Here is a 13,887-nt window from a genome sequence, read left to right as displayed (position 1 = left end):
ACATCTAGAATATAATTTTAACAGATCAAAAACATGTTTATCCAGATATTTATGAAGATGTTTAAAGAGATACTCACTCAGAAAATGTAATCAGTGCTCTTCATCCCAGATTAAAACATGTAAAATTCTGTTTATGGTTCATCGGCTGTAAATAAAAACAATAATTTATGTCAACATCAAACAAACAACAACTAAAATATGAGTTTAGTTTCTGCTGTTCAAAAATATGAACCGAGTCTGAGAGAAAAGTTGATTGAAGGCTCCCCCTGCTGGACACTTCCTGGTAGCACACACAGTACGCAATATACAGTATACATACAGTTCATACATGTAGTACACACAATACACACACAGGATATACAGTACACAGCCCTTCCTTCTTTCTTTCCTCCCTTCCTCCTTCCTTCCTTCCTTCTCTAAAGACCAGCTCTCCCAGCTGCACCTCTCTGACTCCACCTGCAGGTGGATCTCTGACTTCTCGGGAAGTCGGAGATCCACCTGCTTCCTTTCTGACAGGAAGCAGGTGGATCTATGACTTCCTGTCTGACAGGAAGCGGGTGAATCTATGACTTCCTGTCTGACAGGAAGCAGGTGGATCTATGACTTCCTGTCTGACAGGAAGCAGCGGGTGAAGCTGAGAAAACCTGTTTCTGACTCTCAATTCATCAGATAGCATCTCCACAAGGCTGCATTCTTTCATCTCTGCTCTTCTCCTTCTACACCAACATCTGCACCTCCAGCCACCAGTCTATGAAGCTCCTGGAGTTCTCAGACTAAACCATTCTCCTTAGACTCATCTGTGGTGGGGGTGGATCTGCTACAGATGGAGATTGACCGTCAGGCAGAACAACTTGGAGCTCACTGCTCTAAAGACAGATGACATGATTGTGGACTTCAGGAAGGACCCACCAGTCCTCCATCGACCACACTGTGGAGCACCATCATCACCCAGAACATCATCAAGAAGGCTCAGCAGAGGATAGCAGCTGAAGAAGTTCAGTGATGGTTCACTTCTAGACCTCCATCACTGAGTCCATCTTCATCTCCTCCATCAATGTCTGGTGTGACAATTACATTCTGTGTACAATTAGCACATTCTGATCCAAATCAGCGTACATCTGAGAGTAGATACAACCAGAGGTAGGTAGACTGGCCGCCTTACCTAAAGGTCCTCACTGGACTGCTGCGCCCCGACTGGGATTAGAGTCATTGATCTCCTGTATTCTACCGAAAAGGTGATCGGCTGTAACCTCTGACACTCTAAGCCTACAAAACTGGAATGAAAACAGCTCTTCCTACCTGAACTCTCATTAAGGTCTACACTCTCTCCTGATCCAACACCACAGCAGAACTGGTCCATAACTAGACTCTGGTCTTCTGTGGTTCCTGGTGGTGGAACAAGTTACCAAACTCTGTTAGATCTACGGAGTCTCTCTCAGTCTTTAAGAAAAGACTAAAACACAGCTCTTTGCTGAACACCTTTACACTAACCCTAACCCTCTCTTTGTGGTCGTTTTGTGTCTTTTTGTAGTTGTTTTTGTAGTTTTATGTATCTTTGTGGTCATTTTCTGTCTTTTTGTTGTGTATCTTTTTGGTTGTCGGGTAGTTTTGCATATTTTGCAGATATTTTTCATCTTTTTTCGGTTGCTTTGCATGTTTTTGTTGTCGTTTTGGTATATTTGAGTTTCTTCTGTGGTTGTTTCTCATCTGTGTGACTGTTTTGTTAGTTTGGCATCTCTTTGTGGTAGTTTTGTGTGACTTTTTGGTGATTTAGGACCTCTTTGTTGTGCATTTCTTTGTTTTTGTGCTCATTTTGCGTGTCTTTGTGGTTGTTTTGTCTCTCTTTGTGCTCATTTTGCGTGTCTTTGTGGTTGTTTTGTCTCTCTTTGTGCTCATTTTGCGTGTCTTTGTGGTTGTTTTGTCTCTCTTTGTGCTCATTTTGCATGTCTTTGTGGTTGTTTTGTCTCTCTTTGTGTGTCTGTGGTTGTTTTGTCTCTCTTTGTGCTCATTTTGCATGTCTTTGTGGTTGTTTTGTCTCTCTTTGTGTGTCTGTGGTTGTTTTGTCTCTCTTTGTGCTCATTTTGCATGTCTCTGTTGTTGTTTTGTGTCTCTTTGTGCTCATTTTACATGTCTTTGTGGTTGTTTTGTGTCTCTCTGTGGTTGTTTCGTGTCTCTTTGTGCTCGTTTTGCGTATCCTGGTTGTTTTGTCTCTCTGTGTGTCTTTGTGGTTGTTTTGTCTCTCTCTGTGCTCATTTTGCATGTCTCTGTTGTTGTTTTGTGTGTCTTTGTCGATCATTAAATGCGGTTCTGTGATGTTCTTCTGAGGTCGACTCTCTAAAAGGCGAAGCTCTGACTCATGAGAAGAACTTTAGAAATGCGTCACAGCAGGTTTCTATCATCCAGCTGCAGACTGGACCCAGGTTCGTCGTTTTTTTTTACCCATAATGCACCGGGGCCTGGCGGTGTGACTCCCCTCAACAACCTGGAGGCTGTCGATAACGTCGCCATGGCAACCGGCTTTGTTTTACCGGTTAATCAGCCGCTCTGTGATTGGTCCAGACGTGTCGATGGCAGTTTGACCTCCGTCCTCTTTGACATCATCCTCCTCCTCCTCAGTGTGTGCAGGTGTGTGTGTGTGTGTGTGTGTGTGTGAGAGTGTGCAACTGATTAGTCGCCTTTTTGTCTTTCAATGGATCGTCTTTTTGAAGGTGAAACACGCCATCAGCAGCCATTTACTTACACACACACACACACACACACACACACACACACACACACACACACACACACACACACACACACACACACACACACACACACACACACACACACACACACACACACACTCTAAAGCAGCTAAAAGGCAGCGAGTGTCGTCTTCCAGTGGAGCTTTCAGCTGTAATTAAAGCTCATTAAGGTTTTATTGAAGCCGTTTAAATGCCGCCGTCTGATTGGCTGAGGGTTTGATTGGCAGCAGGGGCCCTTTGTGCGACAGCAGCTGCCGCTTCCTGTTTAATAAAGACACGCTCGCTTCTTAAGGAGGCCGAGAGGTGTGTGACATCAGCACGGTTCCTGTCAGAGATTGAAGACACCTGCAGACTCACCTCAAGAGCCCAAGACGAAGACGACGATGATGAAGGTGGCAGATTACGTCAGTCGCTCTTTACTGCTTTACTTTACTGCTCTTTACTGTCAGGACCACTTGGCAACACATTTAGGCACACTGTGTCACGTTTTACATGCAGGATAATTCAATGAACTGAACACAAACCAGACACGTGGAGCGATTGGAAAGTTCCAGGACTGTTTGTTTTGACCCCATCACACCCATCTATCAACATCAAGAAAATCTTACCAAGTCTATTCGTCTTATTTCTGATCAAAATGTCTCATCTCTCTTGATTTAAGATAAAATCACTTAACAAGCGACATTTCAGCAGAAGGAGAGACTTGTTTTAAGACAACGCATCTTAAATATCTTGTTAAGTCAAATAATCTGGAAATTATCTTGTTTTGAATTGAACTTTACAAAAAACAAAACAAAATAAGTTTCATCCTCCTGTCATCCTGCGGGTCAAATTGACCTGTTTTGAAGTTTAAAAACGTGGAAAAAAAATGTACATTTTCACAATGAAACGGTCCACATTTTCAAAATTTTGTGGGAAATTTTTGAACATTTTTTGGTGGAAAAGTTTTAAAAAGGTTTCTTTAAGAACATTCAGTAAAAAAATCAACCAAAATCCAGCAATTTTCGCTGGATTTTGGTTGATTTTTTTACTGAATGTTCTTAAAGAAAATATCAGAACTTTTACTGATATATCTGAAATCATTTTAGATATTTTTAGGATTTTTTAAGGGAAACTTTTAAGGAATTTTCTTCCTGAAGATTTTGCAATTTTTTTTATAAGTTTGGGGATTTCTTTTGTGGAATGTTTGGATTTTTTTCAGACAAGGAAACAATATTTTTTGGTGCCATAAATGAGGAGGACATGAGGGTTACGACACCCAAACTTGACATTCCTGATAAAATATAAAATAAGTTTCCCCAGCTAATTTTTAGATCTTAATATTCTAAAAATCACATCTTATTTCTTGAAATCCTACCAAGCTTTTTTCACTTGTTCTATTGGCAGATTTTTTTCACTTATTTCAAAGTAAAAGCTCCTTGAAAAAAGCTTTTTGTCCTTCGTTTGAGAGGGCCGTTTCCCCAGTGTGTTGCTAACGGTAAAACCTCTGAGGCTGTGGCTCCAGCTCAGTGAGCAGGTGTCGCTCTGATCTCTCACCTTCCTCATGATCACTGATGCTCCACAAGCTGAGATCTTGCGTGGAGCTCCGGACCTTGTGCAGGTCTACAGTTTTATCCCTGGTGTCCTCAGACCGCTCTTTGGTCTTGGAGTCCTGTTGACAGGTGTCTATCATGCAGGTAACGAGTCCAGACAGGTGCACTTAATACAGGTAATGAGTGGAGAATAAGAAGGCTTCTGAGGGGCCGTTTACACGAGGACCATCTTAACAGAAAACGCAAAAGTGGCGTCTTGTCATTTCATGTTTAGACGAGTGGTTTTGAAGGAAATCTGCGTATATACGGTGACTCTATAGTGTGTGGAATTCGATTGGATATGCATGCCAGGCAGCTGGGTGGCGCTGTGATAAAACTCCGCCACGTCTACGTGCATGCGTACTATCTCCCTTTTCGGATCTCCGCCACGGTAAATGTTCATGAATGGAATCTGTACAGATTCTGTACGTTTGTTGCTACGACTCCTGTAGTGTACATAGAGCTGCCAGAGTTGTTTGAAGGTACGAAGGATGGAAATAATCACACATCTTTGTTTACGTCCTTGTACCGGCCGGCAAACCAAAGCACGTATGTGACGTAATCGCGTACGCGACGTGGTCAGATCTCGGCAAAGTTTTGCGTTTTGCTGTTTAGACGGAAACGTAACGGCGGAGCGTTTTCTACTTTTCCTCTCTGGAGGCAGGTTTCAAATTTTTGCGTTTTCAAGCCCCCAAAACGCCGTCCTCGTATAAACGATAGGGTGTTTTGTTGAAATATTTTGACGTTTTTACCTGCAAGCGTCCTCGTGTAAACGACCCCAAAGACAAGCCAACAGGTCTGTGAGAGCCAGAATTCCTGCTGGCTGGCAAATAAAATGCAAATGAATTATTTAAGAATCACACATTGGGATTTTCTGGATTTTTTGTTTAGATTCAGTTGAAGTTGACCTACAGTAAAAACTACAGATCTCTCCATTCTTTGTACCTACAAACATGCAACATCAGCGGTGTGTTAAATACTTATTTTCCCCACTGTGTCCATCACCAGGCAGTTTAACCACTATTAACACATAGAGTCACTCCTCACCGGACGCTTTCTTAGTTTTTAACACCTCAGATGATCCCCACCAGGCGGTTTGGTAACAGTCACACTGGGATCGAGAGTGTTGGGGTGTTACAGAGGAGATTCAAGGACGAGACTTTCTATGTGGGACTGCTGACCAGTGAAGAGCTTTAAAGTCCAGCAGAAGAAGTGGAGAACAAAGGAGCAGAGCTGTGATGTTCAGACGTGACTTTAGCTTCAGGAATGCAGCTGCAGGTTTAACTGGAACCAACACGACGTCACTGCAGCGGATCCAGATGTTTGCAGCGGATCCAGATGTTTGCAGCGGATCCAGATGTTTGCAGCTGCAGTGACTCATTCAGCTTTACGAGCGTCTGAGGAAGTTCTTCCTCTTTACATCTCCACCTCCTCACTGCATGACGAACCACTTATTACGTCGATCATGTGACCTCAGACGTTTCTCCTCCTGCAGCTGATTTTTCCTCTACTTCTTCACCAATGACAAAAACAACACAGAATTTACAGCTAGGCTTTAAAATGTCATGATCTCACTGAAAATAAGAGTTAAATAAATAGAAGAAAACAAAATTAGAGTCAAAAATAGCCTCTATTGAAGTCATTCAACCTTAAATCCACTAAAAACACTGATTTTAGTTTGTGCAGCTTCAGAAATTCAAGTTAAAGCTGCTTTTTCTGCTTTGAAATGATCAGAATTCACTGTTTAACTTAATAATTTTGTGTTTATTCATGTTTGAAGCATCTTTGACTTGGATTTCTGACACATAAAACCTCACATGAAGCTCCACAGATTGGATTTTTTATCGCACCAGACGGATTTTGGTCAATTTTTCTGCCGTCCGTGATGCTGAAATCATCAAAATGTCACTGATAAAACCTTAAAAACAACACAGAGTATCTAGTTAATCTGCAAAATGTCACGATCTGCAGCAAAATAAATGCTAAATAAACAAAATAAAATAAAAATCCAGCTTTTATTCAAGTTATTTGACTCCAAATCCAGTAAAAAGACTCCGATAAACAGAAATTCAGGTTAAAACTGCTTTTAATTGATCAAAATTCACTGATAGACAGAATATTTTATGCTTAATCATGTTTCAAGTATCTCTAACTTAGATTTCTGATGTTTAAAAGCTTATATAAAGACCTGAAGACTGAAATCTGGGTTTATTTTTATTGTAATGGATGATTTTTGGAGATTTTTCTACTGTTTGTGATGCTAAAATCGTCAAAATATCATTGATAAAACCTCCAAAACAACACTGAATGTTTAATAAACCTGTAAAACATGATGATCTGCATCTAAAATAAGCAATAAATGAATACAATAAAATAAAAATCTAGTTTTATTAAAGTAATTTGACCTTAAATCCAATAAAAACACTGATTTTAGTCGCTGTGGCTTCAGAAGTTCAAGGTAAAGTTGCTTTTTCTGCTTTAAAATGATCAAATTTTCCTGATAAACAGAATATTTTATATTTAATCGAGTCTAAAGCATCTTTAACTTATATTTCTGACATTTAAAAGCTCATATGAAGCTCCACAGTTTGATTTTTTAATTACACTGGATGGATTTCTGTAGATTTTTTACAGATAAAATCTTCAAAACTGCTGAAGTTTTCATTAAACCTGTAAAATGTGATGAAACTTTCGCTGCTTCAGGCAGAGAAAAATGTGCTTTAGTAGTTTAATGTAGAGCAAAAAGCATTTTTAATCACATTTTTAGATCTGAAATGTAATAAAAGTACAATATCTCACGTTTTTATGAAAATCATGACAATAATATCAAAATAATGACATTAATCAGTGTTGAGAAGCAGATTTTTAGATATATTTATTAATTTTGGTGGATTTTCAAGCATTTTACTTTATTTCTTACATTTTATTATTAACTTTTGAGCATTTTGTTCATCATTCTTGGGACATTTTTATTACTTTTAAAATATTTATTAGATATTTTATTATTTTTGGGTGACAAGGTTCAGATATTTTACATAATTCTTCGCATTTTTCAAAATATGTTTTGAACATTTTGTTGGAATATTTTATTATTTTACATTTTTCTTAGATATTTTCTTATTTTGGGGGAATTTTACAGACACCTTACATATTTTTCAAATTGTATTATTAACTTCTGAACATTTTTATCTATTTTATTGACATTGAATTTTTAATCCATTTTATTTCCTTTCTTGTCTCTTCATTTATCCACTTTTTTCTGCTCTTACTCTTTATTTTCCTGTTATCGTCTCATTTTGCTCCTCTGATCCTGCAGCTGTTTGCTTTTATTGCTATTTGTGTTTGAATTTGCTGATTTTATTTCAGATTATTGTTTATTTGTGCACAAACGGACTTCTTAAACCCGTTTTATTGCGTTTATTGCAGCGGTTTAAATTAATTAATTCAGCCGGCAGCAATCAATAAAATTCAATCTGTTGTAAACGTTCATCTTCTGGTTGCCATGGAGACTCATTAACATCCATTAGCCTTCATTTTACGGCCCTGGATTTAATAAGAAGCTCTTGGAGTTCCAGTTTTTTTGTCTCAAACTGATTTTATTCAACAATTAAAAATAGTTTCATACATTCAGAAAGAATCAGCTTAAAGTCTAAACGATTCATCCAAACTAGTCGGGTTCTGTACAGCGTCTGAGGATGAGGAGGATGAGGATGAAGGCGGCGCTCAGCAGGAGGTGAAGGTCTTCCAGAAGAAGTTCTTGCAGCCGGCCTTCCTCTCCCGTGGAGCCAGGAGAGGTCCGGCTCCGGCGGCGGCTCGCTCCAGGTCCATGTGGACGTCTTCAGGTTCTCCGCCAGCCAGAGGGAAGTTCTCCTCCTCCAGAGCTTCGTTCTCCACCTGCAGCAGGTCGGAGAGGAGAAGTTCTGCCAGCGAGGAGCGAGAAACGTCCTGAAAAGAAAAAAAATACAAAAAAAACACAACGTCAGGCGTCATGTAGGCAGGAATGTACCAGAAAACTGCAGCAAAATGTGCTTAAAGTACGTTTTATCGCGTTAAATCACTCATATCTGTGTTTTCACTGCATGAAGGAGAATTTTAAGAAAGTTTGAGCTGCTTCAGGTGAAGAAAATGTTACTCATACCGCAAAAAACATTTAAACTAGCATCTTCACAAAATTTAACTCTGGAAACCCCCTCCCAAAAAACCCAAACTGAAGAGGATCAAGGACAGAACCCTGAGGTACTCCATGGATAATTATATTAATAATAGCAATACTACTCGTAGCAAAACAACTTAAAATTAGATTTTAAAAAATGAAAATATGTACAGAAAATTTGAAATAAGAACTTTTTTAAGTTCATATCTTTCTTTGGAAAACTGAAAGATTTTAAAACACAAATTTTTGAGGACCAAGTAAGGAACCCTGAGGTACTCCGAGGATAATAATATTAATAATAGCAATATCATTAATAACAACAAATATAAAAAATAAATAGAAATATGCAAATAAAATTTTAAAAAATGCTTTTGACTGGCATCTGACATAAACTTTGGAATACTAAAAAACAAACAAAAACACAAATTGAAGATGACCAAGGAAAGAACTCTGGGGTGCTCCAGGGATAATATTAATACTACTACTACCAAAACTACTCAAAATGATATAAAAACTAAAATGAAAATATGTACACAAAATAAAAACCAATGTTTTCAACAGATTTTTTTCTCAACATATTGCCAGATAATATGTACATTTTAGTAGTTTAACATGATGTAATACATGTTTTATGTGATGTAATCACGTGTTTTTACATCTGCCTTGTACTGTAACGTAGTAAAAGTACAACATCCAGCTCTGGAAATGTAAAAAGTACAATAAGGCTGCAGTAAAATCACAGCAACAGCTTTAAAAACATTAATCAGAGCTGGATAAGCAGGTTTTTTTGATATTTGATGCAGTTTATCGTCACAGTCTGAAGCTTTTCCATTCACCAAACAATCATAAAATCTATAAAAAGAGGTGAATATTAAGATGTCGGTGAGTTTCTTTACCAAATAAAAGATATAGTCTGTGTAAATGTAAGCAATTTATGATCATGTTTTATGTTTGAATGTGCTTTAGTGTCGTATAAGCTTCAAGATTTACACAGATTCACTAAAAAACAATAAAAAATAAGTTTCAATTCAAGTTTTTCAGGATTGTTCATGTTTCCAGATCATAAATAAATGATTTCTGTTCATGTTTTGATGATGAACAAGCAGCTGATCTTACTTTTTCTTATCTTTTCTGCAGGAATAAAACCAGATTTGGTGGATTTTTCTTTTTCTGCAGCTTTTTGAGCCTCGACAGAAGCAACATTTAAAGATTTAAACCGACATTTTACAGAAGAATCTTTTTCTTTTTGTCTGTTTCAACACTTTAAAGAGGAGTTTCTATTAGATCTGCAGAAATAAACTGAAATCCAAAAGAAATACAACTCAGTAAGTCTCCTTAAAACTGAAATGTACAAAATAAAAGCTTCTAAATGTCAGAAATTCAAGTTAAAATGCATCAAACTTCATTATTTCTCCTTAAAATTGCCTTAATTTAGGATTCAATCCGATTTAAATTGTTGTCATTTATCGTAATAAACACGGAGCAGATTGTCAATCTGTACATTTATGTAAAAAATTATTTAATTCCTGAAATAAAACATTAAAACTGAACATTGTTTACAAGCTGCTGCATCTTTAAATGCCACTAAATGTTTGTAAATGTAAATAAATGTTTTTTTTTAGAAAAATCACAAAATAACATTAATTCAAAATGAGCTGCTTCTTGTTTAAATACGACAAAAAACGACACAAATTATTGAATTAATCAGTTAAATTTTCTTCCACATTAATAAAAATGTATAAAAATTAATCAACAACAGAGAAAATAAAGTGTCAGAAATTCACATTAAAGATGCTTAAAACTGGACTTAATCTTTTTTCTTTAGCAGTAAATAAATATTTTACTTATTTTTTTCAGGTTTTATCATCTTTTTCTCGTCTCTTTCTGCAGAATTAAACTCGTCTTTACAGTTAAATCACTTGTTAATGTTTTATTTTAAACTGAAATGAATTTTAATCTTCAGATTTAATCAGAAATCAGAACAAACAACAGAAATAATCAGTTATTCAGTAAAATCGGATCATTTTAAGGAAGAAAAAACTGATTTCATTTGAATTTCTGAAGAAAAAAAATGAAATCTGAATTTTTACTGGATTAAAGTCGAACCTTCAAAATAAAAGCAAAACTTTTACACAGTTGAAGAAATTTGCAGATTTTTTGTCTTATTCTATTAATTTATCATTTATGTTTGCTGCAGATCATCACAAATTGCAATATAATAATAATAATAATCTTATTATTAATAATCAATCAATATCGTTGAGTTTACATCCAGTTTGTCTTTAAATACATAAATATAAAAAATAAAATAAAACATTATAATATAAAACAACATAATATAATATAGAATAAAATAAAATATATAAAATATTATATTAAAATCTATTATAATGTAATAATATAAAACATTGTGATATAAAATAAAATAATACATAATATGATATAATAATTTAAACAATTTTAAAAGGTGAAATGTGTTTAATAACCATTTTAATCCGTTTATAAACAGTTTATATTTGTTTAAATTTGCATTTTTCCATCACATTGATTCAGTTTTTGCGGCTTGAAGAATAAAAACATTTAATTTCTGATGTTTTCGCAGCTTTTTTGTGTTTCTGTCTCCAAGAAAATAAACTTTTTTCATCTCAACGACACGTTAAAACCTGAATTAAAGTAAATTAATGGATCAAAATGTGACTTTCAAACATTTTCTTAATTTGACTGTTTGATTGTTGTTTTTCTGTGTCTTAGGAAAGATGTTTTTTATTTAACTTACAGTTTAAGTTGAAATAAATCGACATTAAATGAATGGATGCAGCAGATTGAAGCTGAACTGATTTTCAAAACATTTAATTTCTGCACCAAAATTAAAAATAAATACAGGCATTCTATGGAAATACACTTTTCCACAATTAAAATACATTTTCAAGTTTTAATTCTGCATGAAATCCTTTAAATAAACATTCAGCTTCATAATTTATGCTTCTATTTCATTTATCAGCACTTTGTTCATTTAATTTTTATTATTTTATCTATTTTATTCTCAACATAATATAAGAATAATGTTCTTTTTATTCACTTATCTACAATTTGCTTAATATTTAATTTAATATTAATTGTTTTTCTATTTTATTCCACAATTTAACTCTAAAACATTTGTATTTTTTCTTATCTTTTGTCTTTTTTCAGTCCTTATTAATAATTTTAAAATCTATCTTTATTTTTTTAAAGCACTTCTCTTTTATTCTGCTTTTCTTTCATTATTATTTCGTCTTTTATAATTCATCTTGTTGCCCGTAAAACACTTTAAACTTCATTATTTTAGACACACATATTAAAAACTAATCATTTTATTTATAAATATTAATAATAAAGTTATTAGTCGATGTTAGATGTTGAAGAAAACACATTTAATTAATATTTCCACCATAAAAACGTCCAGTTAAAGCAGATTCTGTGTTAAATCACTGAAGCGACGCGTCTTTTTCCGTTCAGTTATTAGTAAATAAACAGATTTAAACTGCAATTCAACCATTTAAACCATTGAAAAAGGCAGAAAATCCACATTTTCCTCTGAAACATTCACATTAATCACAGATTTAAAGTGTTACTTTACGTCCGTCGTGTGAATTCAGTCCGTCTCTGTTGACAGTTGTAGAATTATTCAGCTCATTTTAAAGATAAATTAAAATAAAATCAGTGAAGTTAATGTTTTAGAAAAACATCAGAGGATTAAAATTACAGACGGACGGAAAGAAAGTGTGTTTGTGTGTCTATGTGTGTTGTTGTATATAAATGTGTGTCTTTGCAGTTATCTATGTATGTGTGTGTGTGTTTTGTGTATTTATCTATAGATGTGTGTTCGTCTAGAGATGTTTTCCGTACATTTTTGGATCGCTGCGTGAGTTTGTATGTCTCTGAGTGTGTGTCTGTGTGTGTATATCTATATCCATAAGTGTGTGTGTCTCTATAAGTGTGTGTGTGTGTCTCTATAAGTGTGTGTGTGTCTCTATAAGTGTGTGTGTGTCTCCTTGTGTTTTGTACATGTGTGTATTTTGTGGTTTAATCTACGTGTGCATCTATAAATGTTTTCCGTACGTTTGTGTATTTCTGTGTGAGGTTGTGTGTCTCTGAATGTGTGTCAGTGTGTATCCTTAAGTGTGCGTGTGTCTTAAATGTGCAGGTTTGTGCGTATCTTTAAGTGTGTTTTGTGTATACGTCTATGTCAGTGTGTATCTATGAGTGAGTGTGCAACTAAATGTGTGTCTACATATATACGTCAGTGTGTGTGTGTGTCTCTAAGTGTGTATCTACAGGTGTGTGTGTTTTGTGTACATGTCTAAGTGAGCATCTATGAGTGTGTCTATATATTTTAAGTGTGTATCCTATAAGTGTGTGTGTGTCTCTAAGTATGAAAATCTATCGGTGGGTGTGTCTATATATCTATGTTGTGTATCTCTGTAACCGAGTGTGTGCGTGTGCGTGTTCGCGTGCGTGTCGGACCTGCTTGGAGCCCATCAGCGGGGTCCGGTGCAGCAGCAGGCGGAGCTTGGAGTCTCTCTGAGCGGCGGAGGAGCAGCTGAAGGAGGCGGTGAAGGAGAGGAGCAGCAGGAGGAGCGAGGAGGAGAACTTCATCTTCATCATCTGTCTGTCTGACTGTCTGCCTGCCTGTCGGTCTACCGGAGGAGCTTCTGCTGCCGTCCGGTCACGGCAGCTCTTATAAAGCCCCGATGACGTCACGCCGCCCCGGGGTGAGGAGGGTGACTGATGATGATGATGATGATGATGATGATGATGTCTCCGCCGCCTCCCGCTTTAGTCAAATGAGCCGTTTTCACTCACTTTGTTTCCTTCCCGCTGCTCGCATAACAAGAGTTTCTCAGCCGGTGGCACGCGGACCGCAGCGGGACGCTCAGGGACTCCCGTGGGTCGACCAATGACTGATCGATAACGGGCTGATAATCGGATTTAAAGCGGCTGGAAGTGAATTAGAGGCATTTAGAGTTTGTTTAACAACATTTTGACTGGATCAAACCGAGTCTGACTGATGAAAGTTATCATTCATCAATAATGCATCAATAATGCCTCAGTCTCCCAGCAGCAGCTCAACACTGAATATTTTAGAGTCAGAATATGAGACATGTTGGACGTCTGTGGTGGTTTTCTGTCTCTTTGCAGCTCTTTTACATGTGTTTGTAGCTATTTTTTTGTCTCTTTGTAGTTTTGCATCTTTGTTGAATCTTCTTTTTTCTGCTTTTGTGTCTCTTTGTGGTGGTTTTTGACTGTTTTTCCGGTTTTGCATCTCTTTGTAGTTTGGGATATACTTATTGTGGTGTTTTTGGGTCTTAGTTGAAGTTTTGCAGCTTTTTTTGTGGTCTTGAATCTCTTCTAGGTGGTTTTGCATCTCCATAGTGAT

The 13,887-nt window shown here is 36.4% G+C and overlaps 1 protein-coding gene across 1 annotated transcript; it reads right to left on the bottom strand.

Moving 5' to 3' along the window:
* Positions 1–7,893: 7,893 nt before the first annotated feature.
* On the bottom strand, positions 7,894–13,180 carry sst1.1 (somatostatin 1, tandem duplicate 1). Its single transcript, XM_022200053.2, has 2 exons — positions 12,975–13,180; positions 7,894–8,263 (listed from the first exon to the last, which is right to left on the bottom strand). The coding sequence occupies exons 1-2, from the start codon at positions 13,113–13,115 to the stop codon at positions 8,042–8,044; spliced, it is 363 nt and encodes a 120-aa protein (XP_022055745.1). The 5' UTR covers positions 13,116–13,180; the 3' UTR covers positions 7,894–8,041.
* Positions 13,181–13,887: the final 707 nt, after the last annotated feature.

This window comes from Acanthochromis polyacanthus, chromosome 13 (assembly GCF_021347895.1).
Source record: "Acanthochromis polyacanthus isolate Apoly-LR-REF ecotype Palm Island chromosome 13, KAUST_Apoly_ChrSc, whole genome shotgun sequence".
Classification (NCBI taxonomy): Eukaryota; Metazoa; Chordata; class Actinopteri; family Pomacentridae; genus Acanthochromis; species Acanthochromis polyacanthus.
This window is presented reverse-complemented; position numbering and strand designations above follow the sequence as displayed.

Excerpts from the sequence above, each read along its gene's own strand:
- sst1.1 (XM_022200053.2), bottom strand. The coding sequence starts at position 13,115 with ATGATGAAGATGAAGTTCTCCTCCTCGCTCCTCCTGCTGCTCCTCTCC. Across the intron at positions 8,264-12,974 it reads CGCTGATGGGCTCCAAGCAG|GACGTTTCTCGCTCCTCGCT; the intron begins GTCCGACACGCA and ends TTTTCTTTTCAG.